Source organism: Odontesthes bonariensis, chromosome 7 (genome assembly GCF_027942865.1).
Source record: "Odontesthes bonariensis isolate fOdoBon6 chromosome 7, fOdoBon6.hap1, whole genome shotgun sequence".
Classification (NCBI taxonomy): domain Eukaryota; kingdom Metazoa; phylum Chordata; class Actinopteri; order Atheriniformes; family Atherinopsidae; genus Odontesthes; species Odontesthes bonariensis.
Genome location: NC_134512.1, coordinates 33769665 through 33789939, shown reverse-complemented (window position 1 = coordinate 33789939; position 20275 = coordinate 33769665). Strand labels below are relative to the sequence as shown.

At 41.2% G+C, this 20275-nt stretch overlaps 1 protein-coding gene across 4 annotated transcripts in view; it reads right to left on the bottom strand.

The window, feature by feature from the left end:
• Positions 1–20275, bottom strand: part of LOC142384408 (basic helix-loop-helix ARNT-like protein 1) — a 29739-nt gene that overhangs the window by 7715 nt on the left and 1749 nt on the right. For 2 of the 4 annotated variants that reach the window (XM_075470632.1, XM_075470634.1), the window contains exons 2-12: positions 11892–12073; positions 9914–9977; positions 9457–9604; positions 9031–9051; positions 8815–8847; positions 7654–7683; positions 7107–7264; positions 6451–6530; positions 5755–5847; positions 4691–4808; positions 2827–2976 (exon numbers count right to left, since the gene is read on the bottom strand). In XM_075470632.1, the coding sequence (XP_075326747.1) occupies positions 2827–2976; positions 4691–4808; positions 5755–5847; positions 6451–6530; positions 7107–7264; positions 7654–7683; positions 8815–8847; positions 9031–9051; positions 9457–9604; positions 9914–9959 (877 nt within the window). In that variant the 5' untranslated portion in view covers positions 9960–9977; positions 11892–12073. Of the gene's footprint in view, positions 1–2826; positions 2977–4690; positions 4809–5754; positions 5848–6450; positions 6531–7106; positions 7265–7653; positions 7684–8814; positions 8848–9030; positions 9052–9456; positions 9605–9913; positions 9978–11891; positions 12074–16938; positions 17044–20275 lie in introns of those variants that run through there. The other 2 variants (XM_075470633.1, XM_075470635.1) reach the window with 2 other exon arrangements.

Below are 20275 nucleotides of genomic sequence, written 5' to 3'. Positions count from 1 at the left end.
AAACAACTATCAGCAAATTCACACGTTTGGTTACCGTCATAAAGGAGCTCATTTCACACACAGAATGCACCACATCAAACAGAAAAACAAATGGTTCCTGAATGATTTAGCCAAAGAGAGACATTATTTACTGCATCTGGACATTATTGTGAGAGATCATAGCATCTTGTTAGCCGATTCATTCTTTCATCTTTAAAGTTTGATGTGACATGAGCGACGCCTGATTTCTGGCCTTCATTAAAAGCTGAGAAAAGGTTTTTAATCCTCAGATCTTCGGAGGCAGTTTGGAGATGGCACAACTTTTCATATCAAAACGACGCCACAATATTAGAAAATAATGACCACAGAACAAATTAACTGAACTATATAAATCTATATCATTAAAATACTTAATTAGGCTGAAACCTCCTTCTTTAGGTGCCAATCTTCCCTTTATACATTTGATCTCTGGGGAAAAGTTACAGGCAGAGTTTAACAGGACTGTCAGTTTAACATCTTACATTTGGGCTAATGTGCAACTAAAACCAACATCCAGCCCATAGTGTCTGTATAACTAGAGTTATTATCTGGTTCACATCGTACATAAACAACAAAGTACAGGTTTCTTTTTATCATAAGGTTTTTAATCACACAGCTAATTTAAAAACAGCCGAGGTTTACCATAAAAATAAGAGTCAAATCTGCTCGAATGAGAGAAAGATACGAGTCTTCAGCAACGGCTTGAATTACTACTCCATGAAAGCATTTAGAAACCAATCGTCCGGTGAACAGGGAGCACAGCACAGGTGTAACATGGTCCCGTTTCTGCTTTCCTGTCAGCGGACGAGCAGCAGCTTCTGAACTAACTGCAGGCGTTGAATGGATGACCGATCCAAGCCCACATTCAAAGAACTACAGTAATCCAGCCGGCAGAGTCTCTCCAAATCTTTCCAGGGGGAGACGGGACTTTAACTCCGAAACTGGAAGAAGCTGGACCTGAAAACTGAGGAGATCAGTTTTAAAAGCCCTCCCAAAACATGCACCGAGATTCTTGCTTCGGATCTTAGATTGAAGAATAAAATAACAAAATTGTGCCAATGGACCTTCTTGCATCGCTTGCTTGATTTGTACGTTAAGGTCGTTTGTATCGTGCTTTGTTTGATCACGTGTTCCTCTGAGCACCTGCAGTGAGCTTAAGACATGAGCCGGAGGGAGACTGAAGTTTATCTCCATGAAATATTCAGCAAAATGTGAAATAAATTCAGATCGAGTGGCGACGCCGGGCTCGAATGGCCTTCGTTCACTCTAGTTCCCCCAGCAGCAGCTAAGCAGGATGACATGCAGCCAGAAGTACGTCTCATCTGTTCTCAGGTCACTGCAGCACAGATGATGGAAACGGTTTCAGTTCAAACGTAAAGAGACTTTTTATGATTCAGATAAAAGCTTATTAAGAGCAGAGAATACCGTTATGCTAATCAGATTATAATGCAGGATGCAGTGAATGTGTTACTGTTGGAATCTACTCTGAGGATTTAAACGGCTGCAGCCGTGTGAACGCAATAAAAAAAATGGAGCTGGAAGGTAAATGAGGCAGAGCGACTACAACCCTCCTTCTGCCGACATCCAGAACTTAAATTCTGTATCTTCTAACGTGGAGCGTGATGCAACACAACACCGGTTCTGATCCAACAGTAAGAGAAAATAAACCTTCTTCGGTCTTTTTCTCTCCACTTTTCTGTGACCCTGTTTGGAAATGTCATGCGGTCAGCGGCAGATAGCGGGGGGGAGAGTCATAATGACTTCTGAAGAGACTAATCTCACTCAACAGCGGTGAAAAATAGAGCACTTACACTAATAAATGGAGCACTTACACTGGGGGAGTTTGTGTGTCTCTTATAAGACGACATGAGGTAAGAAACCAAGCAGGAACTATTCATTTCTAAACCGAACAATATGCTTTGATTGGACACGTTTTTTTCTAAAATGTCTTCTACATAGACGCTTTTCTGTGTCACTTCTCTGCATGTAGCCGTACCTTCAGCCGCATATATTTGAAAAAACGCAGTCATTTTTGGCACTTTGCAGCTTCTTGTTTGGCATCATTCACCGTCTGTGAAACGCAGTACAGGTGAACACATCCAGGAAGTGGTGTTACGAGTTAGAGAATCAAGAGGTAAACCAAGAAGTTCCTGTTTGCAAACGTGCCATTTAAAATGCAGAACTCGAGCCGGAGCAAAGAGAATAAAAGAGCCCGCTACACAGAGTGCGATGGAGGGATCACTTCTGTAGCTGTCTGCTTGACAAGGCATTTATCATGCTTTTTATACCCTATTCTAACCATTACTAACATTATCTGTCAAGTTGTAGTCTTAATAGAGTTATTTAACTGGGACGATTAATCCACACTTCACTTAAGACTGAACTAATCCATCTTATAAGCTTAAAAACAATAAGCAATAACATCTCTTTTGCTTTAAAAGCTGTTGCTGCACTATTGTTAAATAGTGGCTAATAAAAGCATTTAACGAGGCAAACTTCCTTGATTGTGGAATGGAAATGCTGTTGTGGTAGCTGAGGTGTGATTCCGTGATCTGATAGAGATGCGACCAAAAATAGAAGCACCGGGAAAAAGAGGCACAAGACTGTGCAATATGTGAAATATAGAAGATACAGCATCTTATGTGTGTGTGTGTGTGTGTGTGTGAGGTGTAAGGTGAAGGTAAGAAGAGCCCCATGTGCCACTCCAGAGATAAAAACTGATGCTGTAACAGATGATGCACAGAGTGCAGTGAGAGGAAAAAGAAGCAGAATGAGGGACAGTTTCATGTTTAAGGAGAAGCAGGGTACCTTTCTTCTTAGAGCAGGTGGAGGGGAAGTCTTTGTCCTCGACTTTAACAGAAGGCCTGTTGCACTTCATCCTGCAGAAAAACGACCGTCTGGCTCCGGAGCAGAGTCGAGATGGACCGGGGGTGATGTCCGTCTTCACGGGAAGACCGGCTGAGAAAACAAAAAGCACGAGTTGATCGACACAGGGATCCGCAGGGAAACTATTCTGTTGGAAAGAAAATACTCTCCGAGAAATGATCCATCTGAAACGTCTCAAACAACAATCGATTGTTCTTTCCATGGTAGCGACTTTGATGGATGTTCACATAATTTACCTCCAGCTGCGTTTGCTGCTTTTCTGGATATTTCATTTCATCCATTTCTCGTCACTATTCCTCTGCAGGGTTTTTTTTTTTTCTTTGGGAATTCACTTTTCTGTGAATTACCTTTTGCAAAAATTACACAAATAAAGCAAGAAAGTCGCAACTGGCAGTTGCTGATGAATGAGGCTTAAAGGACAAGACCGTTTTTTTGACATTGGGCCCTTGATTTCACATTATAACATGATGTTCTACTCACCCCTGCTTGTTGTTGAACATTTGGAGCTGTTCCGAAGATATTCGCGAGGCGTCTGGCTGCTCTCTTGAGATATTCGGCCATGAAACGGTTTCCTATGGGCAAGCTTATACAGGCACAAACTATGCTGTTTATAATTTATTAATTACTCTACACTAGCACTGATAACGTGGAGGTGCGTCGCTTACTTAAAAAAATCCGGGTTACTGTAATTTTGAATTTTAGCCGAATGAATAAAGAGGCAGCAGGTCTGTGGGCTGTCTGTGGCAGTAGCACCACGAGGACGTCAGTAACACCCACTTTACGACAAAAAAAAATCAAAATTAGTAACCCGGATTTTTTTAAGTAAGCGACGCACCTCCACGTTATCAGTGCTAATGTACAGTAATTAATAAATTATAAACAGCATAGTTTGTGCCTGTATAAGCTTGCCCATAGGAAACCGTTTCATGGCCGAATATCTCAAGAGAGCAGCCAGACGCCTCTCGAATATCTTCGGAACAGCTCCAAATTACCAACAACAAGCAGGGGTGAGTAGAACATCATGTTATAATGTGAAATCAAGGGCCCAATGTCAAAAAAACGGTCTTGTCCTTTAAAGCTTCGGCAGTCCAATCATTAAGACTTATCTTAGTGACTTTGCTTCTGATCGTGGCACAAAAGATAAGAATCGTAGGGCGAAAAACACAGATGAATCCGGATTAAGATGGAGGTAGGACTCCTAAGTCCAGAGCTCTGTCTACTGGGGGACAAGTCTCAGTTACCCAATATAACCAAATGTAATTTTTGTAATCTCGTTGGGTACAACAACAGCTTGTCGAGTCATCTTAAGACATTGGAAGGCATCAGAAATTCCACAAGTGAAAGAATGGGTGTGTGCAATGACTGACAGTGCATCCTATGAATGTATGCGTAGTAGATTGAGTGGTGATAGGGAAGAGGGGGTGATTCCCTGGGGCAGGTTTTGGAATTATATAAAAAGTAAATAATGACCCCCTCTAGGACTCTGGTTTTCTTGTTTTTTTGTGCTTTCCCCAAGTGGGATCCTGTAATACTGTATGCCTCAGCAGTCAGATATCATTATGTACTCACCTTGTCTTTGTATCAGCTGCCTATTTTTGAGACAAATATGTGCGAAGTCGGTTATTAGAATTAATTCTTACTCATATACTACTTGTTCCTGTATAAAGAAACATGTTTAATTTGCCATGTACCAAGCCTAAGAAAAGTCAAATAAAAACTTGAATTAAAAAAAAAAAAAAAAGATGGAGGTAGGAAAGACAGAGGGTACATGTTTGTCCTTGCTTACTTTTGGCGTCAATGAGCCTCTCTCGTGGGGCTGTATCCGAGGACGACAGCTGCTCTTTGACTTTCGCGATGTCCTTGGGATGAAGGTAGTCAAACAGGCTCTGACCTATGAGGTCATTCTGGAGACAAAAAGGAGAGACACGTGACCCGGAGGCAGAAAAACCTACAGAATTCAGTTCTGCTTTCACACAAGTACTGGAGTCCTGAAATGTTCTAGAAATGTCCCCACAGACACATGCACGGCTCACGTCAACACAAAAAGGAGCCTCGTCTGTTATTTTCAACACGTTGTGAAGAAAACAGAGATTCCCAGTTTAATTTCTGCATCACGAGCTGCCTGCTGGCACCCAGCTTCCCCACAAAGATCTCCGGGATTCACGTGTGAAAACGGATTAAGCCTGAGGTGCGATTAGAGGAACTTCCGTTTTCTAAAGTGGAAGCTTTCCTGGGACGCTGGAGGCAGTAAAAACATCTTTAATTTGCAGCTAAACAGCTGAGACAGGGAGAATGTTCAACTCAGGAGGAAGTCGTGGTGATCTGCGGCATGAATTGGATTTTACGCGACAACCGAGTCGTTCTGAGTTCTGAAAATCTTTTCATCTTTCGGAAATACGTTTTAGGAATAAGAGGAAGTTGTTATTGAAGCTTTAAAGCACAACGTCACTGATTTCGTTATGTTAAGAAAACTGGATGAAGGATACCTCGCTTTCGGTCCGATGTTTCCCTGCTTCAACGCACCCGATTCAGATGAAATGGATCTCTTCAAAAGATTGTTGAGTTCTGCACAAGCCTGCTAATGATGCATTGATCTGAATCAGGTGTGTTGGAGCAGGGAAGCATCTAAACCCTGCAGGACAGCGGCCCTTCGAGGACCCGATGTGGACACCCCTGGTCTAGACTAAAGACCACTTGTATAAATAATTATTGCACCTTTCCACAGCGCAGATGGCCGAGTCCATCAGTGCTGAGGGGCTTTAAGCATGGATGTAACTGTGAGGTGGCTGTGAAAAAACAGATAAAGAAATATAAAGAAAAAGGTTCTCCTCTGGATCTCTTTTTGCGTACCTGGGTGTAGTTGAGAATCTTGTAGACGGATTCAGAAACAAAGAGGATTTTGCCACGATCGCAGCCAACCACAAAAAGGAAGCCATCAGCAGCCTGCGTCGTTAAACACGGAGAACACAAATAAATACACATTTCATCAGGGTTTTATTTCCCATTTCTGCTCAAAAGTGCTGCGTCAAATATTCTTTCATCATCACCCAGAACTATAATGAATTCATGGAAAAATGAGCATCATGCTAAATAAAGAAATATACGCTTGCAGCATAAAACTGAGAGCAAAGAGCTTGTTTATCACATGTCTTAGTTTTTCCTTTATTCAACCAAACATTTCATTAAGCACAGCCTGGCAAAAAGGTTTCAGTAAAGCACCTGCTGCTTGAATTAAATCATTATCAGAGATGGTGCAAACAAGTAAATGATGTGCATAAGACAACAGTAAACAGGCAGAAATGTGGAAACATTAGTGAACTGGAAGCAGTCCTGTCCTCTACAGCAGAGCTGAAGATGAACGTTTTCTGGGATCAGTCTTAAGATGACGGAATATTTAATAAATACATTATTTAGCACCACTATTGCAAGTCGTAGATTTGGTTTCAAGAAGTGACAAAAGGTAAGGAGGGATTTTTAAAATGAGCCCGAACCCATGAGCAGTAGGAAGAGTTCGAAGATGACGTGTTGGAACATTTGCAGACTCACCCTTAGTATCAAATGCTTCAGTTCGTCGTCTGAGAGGAAGGAAGGCTTGTAGTTTGCTTCTGTGTACGGGTTGGCTGCACCTGCACCCAACAGAAAACACACAGCTGGGGTTTTAAACTGCACCTGCACACGTCACAAAGCTGCTCCTCGTGTGCAAACACAAACCACTGTTCAACATCATCTACTTCGAGTTGGCCTGAATTCATTTTTTTACATCTAATCACTTCCATATTTGCAGAGGGTCAGAATTACCGACCAGTAATCATCCAGTCAAATCTGATTTGGAACGAGGCCTTAACCATAACCCACTCTTCTTCTCCTGCTCACAGATGGCGCTTTGAATGATCCCTCACACACATTTCAGCCGCCGCCTCCAAGGTCAACAAAAAAAGAAGAAGTAACACGCTGTGATATGATAAATTCTTAATAAAAGTGAATGTTTGCTACTTTTTTTTTTTTTTTTTGAAAATCGAAGGAGGCAGAAAGGATCGTTCAAATAACTGCAAGCTGGTCCAGAAAACTTTAAATACGAGTGTAATATAGAACAGAATACATGTTTAGCAGGCCTATAAATACACTTTGAGTCGTTCTTAGAGCCCATTAAGCATCCAAAGCATCCCTCCCATTATTCAACGCTTCTTTAAGCTCATTCTGACCTCTGAGTGTCTTCATGTGCTGGACAGCCATGCGCAGGACCGTGAGCTTGTCCAGCTTGCGGGACATGGCATTACAGGTGGGCACCAGAGACGCCAGCTCGTCGATGAAGCTGTTCATCTTGTCCCTGCGGCGCTTCTCGATCTGGCTGTGAGCCTCCCTGCAGAGCACAACCAGCAGGCATCTTACTAAAGCACAACATACCGTTTGACCGCTCCTCACCTGCTCGGTTAAAAAAAACGTACATCTGGCAACAATTATTCTTCCCCGCGATTATCCATGGCTACATAGTCTTATCTAACATGCTATGAATTAGCAAACAAAACACAGAAAATAAAACTGCTTTCTCCAGATGAAAGATAAAAATCCCCTTCTTGTGTCTGATCCATCAAACTTCAGGGGATCCTACTGTCCCACTCTCCTATTCTGACTTCTTCTCATCCAAACACAAAGCGGTCTCTGTCCCCAGAGTGACATTTAATTCATGTAAGGGACATCACAAGGTGTGGGGAGGGGGGGTGAAATGAAGAGAAAAGATGGATTATATACCTGGCATTCTTAATCCTGCCCTGTTGGTCACTGAAAAGACAAAAAGAAATATTAAACAGGGGAAATATCAAGATTTTACCTACTTTAAAGGCTAGAGAGAGGAAACGGGGAGGAAATGGGGCCAGAGCGAACCTCTCAGGTTCTGTAACAGCGTAAAGGATTATGTAATAAGGGCAGCGCAGGCTTTTATTTAACTGTACAATCTGGTGACTGCTGTTGGTAAAATATGACGTCGTTTAAACCTCCTCGCAGTCTTTCCCTGACATGCAACGTTACGTAAAAGTGTAACAATGAGGGCAATTCACACCCCACCCAGTGGCACCACATCATAACGAGCCTCAGTCCGGCACCGAGCGAGCGTTTTGAATCTCCTATCCCAACAGATTAACAGATTAAACGAATTATGATGATTTCCACCGACGTTTTTGTCAGTTTGTGCTTCCCAAACATTACAAAAGGAGGTCAAGTGAATGCCACCTGTGGTATTTACAACTCCTCATCTTTACATGTGATCCATGTTAGATTCAGGAAACCCTCTTATCTGAGTAAACTGCTCGTGTTCAATTGATTCATGTCATCTTTTCACGCTTCATCAGCATAACTGGCATCCTGCCATGTAAAGCAGCTTCCTGGTCCACTGTCAAGATTAATCTAATACGACTTAAAAAGTATAATAGCAAAGACAGCGGTGTTGCAAACCAGCGAAAGGAAAAACATATTCAGCATTATCGGATAAATAGAGATTGGCTACAGCTGTCAAAATGTCCCAGATAGAGAAGTCACATCTCAAGATTTGTCTCGCTTAAGTGGTTTGAGATTAAATTTGAGACAGATTGTGGAAACAGTTGCATAGATGAACAAAGATAATAAACACTGCACTGTGCAACAGTAAATGTCCTCAGTCTCAGTGCAGTCCAACTTTGCTTGAGTCCACCGTACCCCGACGATGAGTCACATCTCTGAGCACCAGAATAAAACTTCCATTTACTTCTGCCGTACTGGTTTGGGTGCTGAAATGTTCGTGGGTTTCTTTAACGAGATATACCCGACGCATGCCATGGATAAACTGATCCTAAATTAAGATCAATTAAGAATGCTGCAGTAAAGCGAGTAAAGCAGTGAAACTCAAGCATTATAACCGTAGCAATGCGGGGATCTTACCTCCCCAGTTTGTCTTTATCCGGGTCCATATCACTGAGATGGAAAAGAGAGAAGGTATTAGTTTCAATAAGGAGATCTGAACACTTAGTTCACAGGGTTTAGCTTTTCAAGATATTCAGTATTTCATGGTGAAAAATCAGCTGTGGGTTGCTGGTATTTCAGATTGATTGAATAAAGTTGCTACATCTATTAACATCGAGTCATGTTTGAACTTACTCAAATGAGAAGCCATCAATTCTGAAAAGAAAAGAAAAATATATTCATTAATCTCTGTCATTTAGGCATTGAACAATGTGATCATTTACAGTGTTTTGGGTGCAGAGCAACACCGGCTGTCAGCGTTTAATGATGCTGGTGTTAAATAAGGCGAATATTTCCTGGATACTGTAGCGGTCACCATGACAACAGAAGACTGGAAGCTTAAGGTTTCCGTAATCAGCCGTGAGGATAATACCCGTTTCTGTTTGTTGGGATGATGTCATGATTCCCCTCATCTTTCTTTCCTTTCTATTGTCTCACTTTGGTCTTTTTCCCTCTGATCCGATCAGTGCTTTGGTGCCAGGAATCAGTGAAACTAAAAGTGAGGTTTATTGATTAAGTTGCGTTTTAGGTTTTAACACGAGTTGGAGCTCGTTTCCTTACTGGTAGTCGGTGGTGCTGCCCTTCCTCTTGCGGGTGTAGTCCATGCCAGGGGTGCTGATGGAGCTGGAGATGAGGTCAGTGGAGCCGGGGGACATGAAGTCAGTCATAGTAGACGAGATGTCCATCCGTTGGTCTGCCATCAGGTCATCTGCAAAGCAGGCAAATTTGTATTTTCAGATTTTTACATCATTTCTTAACTGTTAAGTAGCCACAAAACATGGGCGTCGCAGTCTAAACACATCTACAGATGAGGGGAACTCAAAAACAGCGTAGTTCTGAGAGTTTCCATGGATACCAATTAAATCACTCTTCCACAAAAGAAAATGTAAATCAGACAGAAAGGGCAGCCACTCTAAATATAGCTGGGAAGACACCTTGAAGTAAAGCACTGCGGCATTAACTTTAGGGAGCTGATGATGAAGAGTTCACAAATAAAAGATCAGAAAGTCAGACTCACCACAGATGTTCATCACAGCGTCTGTGTTAAAATCATCTCCTTCCATCCACACTTGAGCCCTCAACTGGGAACACACACAAGTCTCACTTTTAAACCCTTTCAGGCATGAAAGATGTCAAATTAAATGGCTTTATCAGCACATCACGGCCACATCCTTCATTTGTCTAGATACGGGTCACACTTACGCTAATCAGACGTGACATGGATGTGCGACTGAGCTAAAGAGTTTGGACAGTGCATGGAGGGAGGTATAACCCAGTGATCTTATCGTTCTGCACATTTTGTTTAAGGTGAATGAGGAGCTGCTGTCATAAAGAAATACGATCGGATTCTTACGTGTGAGGTGTTAAGTGAGAGTAACGGGTGGAACTGTTATCAACTCCAGATCTGAGCAACGTGCGAGATGGAGAGCTGCAGTAACTCGTACATTTACAACACATGCATGCTGAATTGTGAGGAACATAATGGCAAATATTCTCTCTCTGGCTCAGACACATTAAAAAACAAATGACTAGATGTTCCAGCTCATAATTGTGAGAAAGCCATGGGTCGTTTGGGCAGATCTTCTCCCTTTTTTTAAATACAATCCGTTGGATTTCTTCTACACAGCTGGTCATGTCAAATTAACTCAGAATTACCACTTGTGCCTCTCTGCTATTTGAAAGGAGCTCTTCAGGCTTGTGCCTTGTTTAAAATGTTACTGCGTCCAACCAAGAAAGATTGTTGTTGTGATTTATAATGAAAAAGCACCAGAGTGCTCATTCAGACAGCACAAACAAATTCAGTTGTCACTAGATAATGTGGTTAAAAAAAAAAAAAAAAAAGAAGAAGAAGAAGAAGAAGAAAACCCCAAAACACCCAGAGAAAACAGAGGCAAACAGATACTGCGACACACATGGCAAACATCACATCATCTGGGTCAGGGGTGGAGGTAAAATAAACAGGAAGCCACCATTGTTTAACTGACTGTATAGAAATAATGCATTTAGGTACATTTAGGTCCCAACATTTCAGTTACATGACACATATAGATCCAGGTGTACCACAGGTTCAGCAAACTCGTGCTTCCCAGCTGAACATGACAAAGCTTTGTGCAGGTAACCATCTACAAAGATGATGGCAGTATTCAAGAGACTGCGTCGGCTTTATAGGAACAGCCTTCACATCGTTCTCCAACAACAACAAAAAAAAAAAAAAAACTTTATCAAACTAATGAATGATCACACAGCTGCCACGATACAGTGCGTTTTTCCCACCTAAAACAAACTTAAAAATAGTTTTTGTGGTCTGAGTGAATGCTGTATTGTGGATTTCCCTTTTACATTGGACGGCTATTCACTTTATAGCTTTATTTTCTTAAATCCACATGGTTCGCCTAATAATTGCACCAGACGTCTTGTAACCTCTGATTAATTAAACCGGGACGAAATATGGGAGATTTGAATTGTTTCATGATTGCGAAAAAATTCGCTCTTCTGAGCAGCATCAGAAATCGTTTCTGGTCCTCCAAACTGAAAGTGATCTGACTTTACTGTACATTAATATCATATATTATTCCTAATTCTCCTAAATGTTTCCTTCCCTTTGCCGTTAAGTTTTTCGAGCACACACCTGTTCAAACTGAAAACTCACCAGCAGCCAGCATTAATCAATCAATAGAGAAGGAGGTGCACTTGGATCCTAAGAGGGCGATCCGATTCAAACATGGGAATTCGGAACAAGCTGATATAATTTTCCTGCAGCACATTCCAACATTTATTTGCTTGTTTGCTCCTCCATTCTTATATTTCATCCACCAGGAGAGGCACACCTACTTAGACACAATTACACTGTTGACTAAAAATCAACTAACCAAATCCCAGATGAGTCACACTGACGCACACCATTTACGCACAAGATTTACTGGTTTAAATACGCCTCTCTGAAATAAGAGTGAGAAGCACCTATAAATGGGGGAAAAAAGGGCCGGTTTGGGTACCTGGATAGGAAACTGGAACAGGCCTCCTGGACGGGCCCGGTGTCGTCTGGATCAGTCTGGTCTGCTCCGTTCTGATCTGGTCTCGCTGTGGTTTGCGTCAGCCTGACCTCGTTTCATCCGCTTTGATGTGGTCTGCCTCTGTATGATCTGATCCTCAAGCAGCTGCTGTTACCCGTCTACCTCTGCAAACAGGAAAGAGAAGTCTGTCAAATGCAAATCTAAAAAAGTAAACTAAATGAAACAAGTGAGATCACAACATCAGCCTGATGACACAAAGTTTGCACAAGCTGCTGCTACTGCTTTCTGATCGATCTGAAACACTTCAAAGCTTTCTAATTATTTCCTTATAAGCAGCAACTCGCCATCTCTGCCATTCATAAACACAGATGACAAGAAACACTGCTCCTGGAAATTCATCAAAAGGATCCATATAACCTTGAAATATGAAATGTTTGCATTTAAGAGGACTCGGCGAGGACTATTCTCTCATCTGAAGACGACTGAGAAGCAGCTGCTCTTAAAAACACGCCGACAAGTGCAGAGAAAACCAACTCAGCTGCTTCTTAGACCAGCAGCTGGCAAAACGGATGACTGGCTTTCCATACTCGTACACCAACTTCCATTCAATGATGGGGAAATAGCATAAATCTGCAAATTGTAGAACTGGTTCCTGAGCTTCTGAGGCATTCTTCTGTGACTATTTTAGGTTTCCAGCTTGCAGCATACGGCAGGAGAGGCAAAAGTTCAACATAAACATCATTCTGACAACATCCAAGCTTTCAACGTGTCACGAGAGGGAGTGGGCGCCATTCATCTCGTTCAGTTGAATCCCAGTTTCCAGACGAGCAGCCTCCAGATTGTGTTGTACAGCGCTTGTGGACCTGATGGTGGTTGGGGAGACTGGCAACACAGAAGATGTGGGGACACGGTGACATCAACTCAGTCATGCAAAAGGTTATTTTCCATCCAGCAGTAAGAGCAGCGTGTCGATTGGAAATGATCAGAATAAAAATAGATGAAATCCTTTTGATCCATGAAAAGATTCCTCCCAAATACGCACTCGAGAAGTGGAGATTTGTGCTGGAGGCAGGTAGTAAAGTGCTAGGCCAGGGTGGGCTCGGTGAGCTCCTTTACTGGGACAAAAGTCGGGTCCAGAGGGGGGAAAACCACCATGTCATGACTGAACACTGAAAGGAGCTGGTGCTAGAGTGGAAACTGGGTCACTCGGTCTCTATGGTCTCAAAGCAGCCAGCCTCAGTTTCCATCCACCACCTACTTCTACCTCATCAGTGAGTCAGCAAGCCATTCAGCTTCATTTCCCTGCTCCACACTCTACACCCACTCAGACAGCCAGGAAGCAGCCAGCAAACCTGTTAGTGAACCAAGAAAAAATCCAGATGGCAAAAGACAGGTGGAAAATGATTTAAGCTCAACTAATGGCAAAATCAATACAGCGTTTACTACTGTGGTCAATTTAGAGACATTTACTATAAAGTTAATCAAGTGAATAAAGAAAAACGACGAGTTGGGCGTGTAAAATGCTTTCAAGGCAGCATCTTCTGCTAATCCGGTGACAAAATACGCTTTTTCACGAGATCAAAGATTATTATGAGGTGAGAAGATCAGAGGACAGGAGGAGAAAACATGACCTATTTCTTAGAACCATCATTGTGCTGCAGAGGCTTCATATTCTGGTCGAATCACACAACTGTGTGAGAAGCATACATGCAAAGAGCCGTGCTTACAAGAAAATGTCACCACATCACTTATACCTGCATGACGCAGATCACAGACCAGAGAGATAAAAATCCAAACAAAGCAGTTTAACAATAGTTCAATTTCACACAAAACTTCAACCAACTGCGAACACATTCTCCAAACCAAAGCTGAAACACGAAGAACCCAAATAATGAATTTATATTAATTTACATTGAACCCGAGTGGCAAGGCAATTTTATTTACAGAGCACAATTCATACACAAGGCAATTCAAAGTGCTTCACAGCTACACAAGAAGGCAATAAAATCATTAAAAAGAAATAAAAAATGATAAAAAAATAAAAATAATAATAAAAAATTAAAAAACCCATTAAAAATAATCATTAATTAATTAAATTTAAAAGTGAAGAGTGCAGATAAAATACTTTCAGGTGTCACATGCACAGCCAAATAGAACTGTTTTCATCCTGGATTTAAACATTGTCAGAGTTGAGGCCTGTCTCACATCTTCTGGAAGGCTGTTCCAGATTTTAGGAGCATAAAACTGAAACGCAGCCTCAAGAGAAGCTTTAGATGCAAAAACACTTAAACAAAACTTATTTCAAAGGTTCAAAGGTACACTGCTGCTGCTTTTTGGGTGAAATACGAAAGTTACTCTTATGTTTAAGTCGGGAGAACCTCGGGAAATACTACAAACATGTCAAGTTAATCACGAAAGTATCACCAGAATGCATTAAATTAAGTCTTTATCAAGCACGAAATAAACAATAATCTTCTTCAATAAGTCATTCACAGGTTTCTCACCTTTCACTCAGAAATACCAGAGAAAGTGACGGAAATAGCCACGATAAACTTCTAGCACACAGCTGAAAAAAAATAATAAAAATCTCACTTTTCTAGATGTTAAAGCTTACTGAAAATTCAGTGTTATACTCCTCAGGCTTTTAGAGCACTACCGATATAACGTGTCCTTATTTTCTTATTTAATATTACAATCTGCACTGTGATCAAATGACCCTGCTGCTTCCTGCACCTGTCCGTTAACGTGAGGGTAGCAGTTCACACTCATACCCCGCTGAAACCGACACCGCGTCAGATTTCCACCTCAAATGTTACGTAAAAGCACGACACATCAGAATAATGGAAACCTGGGCCTGCCGAAGGGGCTTTAGGAAGAAAAACACACACAGAAGGAGGATAAAACCTTCCACATACAACGTTCAAGCAGTTCCCTGCAGATTCAAACGGTGTCAACTGATAGGCTCACTAATGCTTTGAGAATGGTTACAAAATGTGAATTTGCTGTCATACAACGTCAAAATAATAAAGCTATTAAACATATGTTTGCTGTGCCTGTTCTATGTAAACAACCACAAATGCCATTCATTAATCAAGTAGAGGAAATAGATTACTGATACTCTACTAACATTTTAAGTGTCATTTACATATCAAATCTTATTGGGAATCTAACAAGTTTAATATTGTTTTCTTTTGATATAAGCAGGGCAGGAAAAAAAGAAAAACTTTCTTACAAGGCTGTTTCATATGTACAAAAGTGAGCCAACAGGGAAAAAGCTCCAATTAGGAATAATCAACATCTTAAACTTTTAATTCATTCAGTTAGCCTCTTTAAAGCTGCACTTATCAATGATTCAGTGATCCAAACAATGGGCTGTGTCATGAAAAGTCAAATTTCCCTCAAAGTAACAAACCAATGGAGGAAATCACTGTTTTGGTTTCTTCAGGATAGAAATATACACTCCGTTTCAGTGCATGACCTTTACTATCAGCCAGACTGAATCCATCCAGTAAAGAACATCAAATCCACCGACAGGTGAAATAAACAACATCGATCACGTCGTTAGAATTCACCGTTGAGCTGTCAAAACCTTTCGGTGGATGTTACTTTGCCACCCACGCCAGCATCCGCCTCCTCAGCAGGACGAGGCACCCGCAACACCGTGAAAAGATTCTGAGAAACAGCTTGAGAACAAAGCTGTCGCAATTAACGATAAGTGGTGCGATAATGTGAGATCACAAGCATCTCAAATCATCACGATATCATTTGAAATGCCTGCGAATGTGTTAATAACCGCATGAAACTTCAACAAATGTTGCGTTTACGCTCCGTTTTCCACCATTTTAGACAGCCGACCGACTGACTGACGGAGTTGAAGACGTTTTCACGACATCCGTCATCTTCAACCAGATGTAGGGACAAAAACTGGCAAAATTTTTTTGGTTTCACGATGTTGGCACCAAAAATAAACAACCAACTCCATCGAGTAGTCCGATTTGAACTACAGTACTTATAAGGAATGACTTGATGGGAACACACCATCACAGAGAGGTCTCAGAAAGTTACAAACAAAGACGTTAGCACAAATACTTTATATAAAAATATTTCCCAAACTAAAACTATTTAAATAATCCAAATAAACTCTCAAATCCAGAACAAATTCATGTTTTGGGCTTTCAGAAGCAAAATCAGCAGTAAGATCCATGACCTCTGCATGAGGTCGCACACTCAGTAACTCGTAACTCATCTGTGTAGCATAGCGGCCTTTCATCAGGTTATTTGTGCTGCAAGGCTCGGTTTTAGGACCCACTCTTAAATGAATAATCCGGGTCAAAATATTACTGATGCATCTTTACAGCTTTATGCTGATGACACAATTGCTTATTGCCGTGCAAACACTATTGCCCATTGTCCTTCATCATCTACAGTCCGGATTTGACACAATTATTCCGTCTGAAACCGGTGCTAAATGTAGATAAAACAAAGACTATTCTGTATAAATACCAAGGAATCTTAACAGTTGTTAATCTCTCTTTTAATATATATTGAAGACCTTTCAAACTAAAATTAGGATTCTTCTTTAGGAACAAATCCTATCTCCATTTCAACACCAGGAACTGACAGGGTGACATTGTTTACATGAATGCCTCCAGCAGCTCACTACAGTTCCTGGATGTTGTGTATTATGGAGCCCTGAGATTCATAACTGGATGTGACCACCTCACCCACCCCTGCACTCAGCTGGTAATCATTATCCACACGTAGACTTATGCACTGGTGTAATTTCATCTATAAATCCATCCTCGGCTTGCTGCCCTCATAAATTTCATATGAAAGAGACCTCATGTCTCAATGGGATAGACTGTATAAATAAAGGTTAATAAAAGTAATAACCTATAAATCAGCAGAGAAAATAAACACGAAATCCTATCAATGTAATAATATATGTTGCAATATGTAAAAAATTAGCAGTACTTATTGTAAATCACTAAACAGACGGTGACAAAACAGCGGCTCTTCATTACATCACCTCGTTGCATCCATTTTTCCATTCCTGTTCCATTTTCCAATGAATGGCTGTTAACCTTTGTAAGGGAGCAGAGATCAACACCTCCCGCATTAAAACTAGACTTTGACGATCAAAACAGAAGTACACAGTAGGAAAAATATGAAGGATAATTAGAAGCCTCTTTCATATGTTGGTCACGCCTTATAGGATAAAAAAAATGAGTCTTTGTTATCCCGCTGCCAGAGTGGCGAGTTCCACGATGCTGGACTGATGTGTAAGCTCACACGAGGCAATCCCATTTCACCTCTATTATTACCTCCCTCACCATCTCAGAGGCGTATCAGCAACAGTGCAAATCCCCCCCCCCCCCCCATCCCGTCTCTGTACTTTCACACATGAAGGCTCATCAGTTCTGACTTAATAAGGTTTATGTGGAAGAAGCTAAAGTAATCACGCTAAATTACATACTGTACATACATATATAGATGTATACAGTCCATGAAACCCTGGTTCAAGTCAGAAAGGAAAAGCTAAGAGAAACAGCAAGGTGGATAAACATAAACACGAGCAGATGAGGACGATTATGTGACAGCCATTTTATGTGGTGCCAACCTATGTGGTGAAATTTTGGCTACAGGGACAAAATGTTCAATCAATATCAAAAATCGGCAGATTATTGGCCAAGGAGACTGCAGTCGGCGCGTCTCTACCATAAATCTCACAACAGAGCATATAGTCCCTGCAGCTCAATACATTTGCCTCACATTTAAAGAGGCAACTATGAGATCCATCTTTAAAAAAAAGTGAAAGGACACGGCTGCTTTTATACTGTATCGACAGGGTTGGGCATCACAGGACATCTCAACATATAGGCTAACACATTCAGCATTTCGCTTGTAGCACCAGCACAACAGTGCAAGTAAGTCTGAAATATGTTGCAAGAAAGTGATGCTAAAAATAACCCAGAAATGCTTCTAACTGTGGGTACAAAGTTTACAGAGATGCATCGATCGGTGAGCGGGTGGCCAGAACTGGACAGTCTGCCGCTTGATCGGCCAGGACTGGTGACTGGGCTATCAGTGTCACTTTCATCCAATGTGGTGCCAGTGGAATTTACACGGAAGCCACATGTTGGTTCACATCACATTCACAGTGACATAACGCATCGCAGATACACCAGAGTTAGATAACCCCTAACCCTGAGAAACAGGTGTTTAATGTTCATTCTTAGAAGATCTCTTCTTAGGTTCAACATGGACGGAGCTGCACAGTGAACGCCTGTATCTGATGTCACCACACTAAATGCAGGAATTTGGCAGGAGGTGGAGACATTTTTGCAAAGTTCAGGGTGTAACAAACTGTCTGTGTGTACAATGGGTGTGTTAACTGCTTGAAAAAGGAAATATGTTCCTTATGTAAAGAGTTTTTTTTAAAAAGCAGAAGCCCCTGGCTTACGGTTTCTAACTGCAGCGTTCTCCCTCTCAGAGTTCCACAGCTTGACAGAAAATGATTAGGAAAGCGAGGGCAGTGTGGGCTTTTAAAACACATCTTTTACACCTTTATACTCGGGTAAAATATAAGGCATCGCCAGTCAAACAACTGTAATGTGTCAGATCTCTGTATACGTCTGCAGCAAAAAGCTTCCAGCCAGTAACTGAGGCCTTACACACTTCTTATCAGGTACGAGATATCAGGTCACTATGAGGCTTTGTGTTACTTGGCAGAGCTTCTTACTACAGACAAAGTCATTCAACCTTTCTCTGGAACAATTTACCCCACTTTCCTGGATAAACATCTGATTGCACTACTTTTATTACGGCCCGTTTAAAAGGTTAACCTGAATATCGCCTCTGTTTATTACAGGCGAGTAGGACGTTGCCAGTCAAGAAGATAAAACTTGCACGATTCTGATGACAAACGAGTGGGACGTGGAGGGAAGGAAGCAGAAAGATAAATGGACGAGATGAAGGAGAAAGATTTTAACTGGGTGGATGTGATGATTATGTTACTAGGCTGAAGGTCTTAGATATTAGCAACTTCCTACGAAGGTACACAACGTTATCATTATGGGCTTGGTCCGTAACCTCGATTTTTTTCTTAGGTTAAGTGACTTAAAAATAAAAGAAAACTCTTCAAGCCATCTCTTAGAATTTTTGGGGTTAAGTTTCCTACGTTTTTCCCACAAAGAACTCAGCTTCAGGTGATTAATAAAAGCTTCTCACGTTTCCTCCGTTTGATCCGTATGAACAACTACAAACCATAGACATAATGAAAGTTTCTGGTTGAGCTTATAATGTAGAAGATAACTTCCTGTCCCTCGTTTGCACTTTGTGCCCGAGTTATAAAAAAAAAAAACGGGGAGTTTTTATACGACTAGCCTACATCTCATCTGGAACATCCACGTATTTGTACCGATACAAACCTAAGACAGAGATTGACAGTCTGAATCTTGAAAATTTGGTTAAATAAGATGAATACACCACAGTTCAGTGCAGTAAATATGAGGAAACCGGTCTACAAACTTGGCCTGTAGGTTGACACTAGAGGGAAAAGACTACTTTAGCTCCGACAGCAAAAACTCCCGAACAGCACATCTACGTCCAAAGTATCACCCCAACACAACGTCTTTGTTTTGTGCAAATCAGCTGGAAAATAATGGTTGTGAGCCACACTTTGTCCATCTTAATATTTTCATAAATCTCGGTAAAAAAGCAAATCAGCTTGCTCTTACAGTCCTACGACGCACTAAATAATTTGGTTGAACACATATGGAGTGAACCTAACTGGCATCCCTCTGGTTCTCCTGTTAGGAAAAGACAAACTGCAGATATTCTCAAATTTCACATTATTAATGATGGGTATGACAATAGATTAATTTTCCAGGATAAGTTGATCTGAAAGAAATAATTCAGAATATTCTTAGCCAGTCAGCCATGCTAGTTGCTACAGGCTAAGCTTGTAAACCCCTCAATGATGCTCCCTATTCACACCATCAGCAAATTTCACCTTGTTAAATATGGTCTGATGGAAGCTCAATCATTTCCCAAATCAATCCTTGTACAATTTGGCCTAACGTCACGAGAGAAAATTGATGTCTAAATAACATTTTTCTGGGTATGCCCTTCATTATAAAAGGTTTATGGCTCAAGTAATCAAATTTGCTTGTGGTACCCTCTGAAATCAGCTGAAGCCTGATGTTTAAAGACGGGCTTTGTTAATCTTCAGTGGATACTGAGCATAGCGATTAAGATAGCAAGCATGAAATGAAAATATATCTTGAACAATTTCCTCACCAACAGCTTGATGAGAGAAAGGAGGACAGACTCACCAACAGGCAGGCAGGACGGAGGAAGCAATA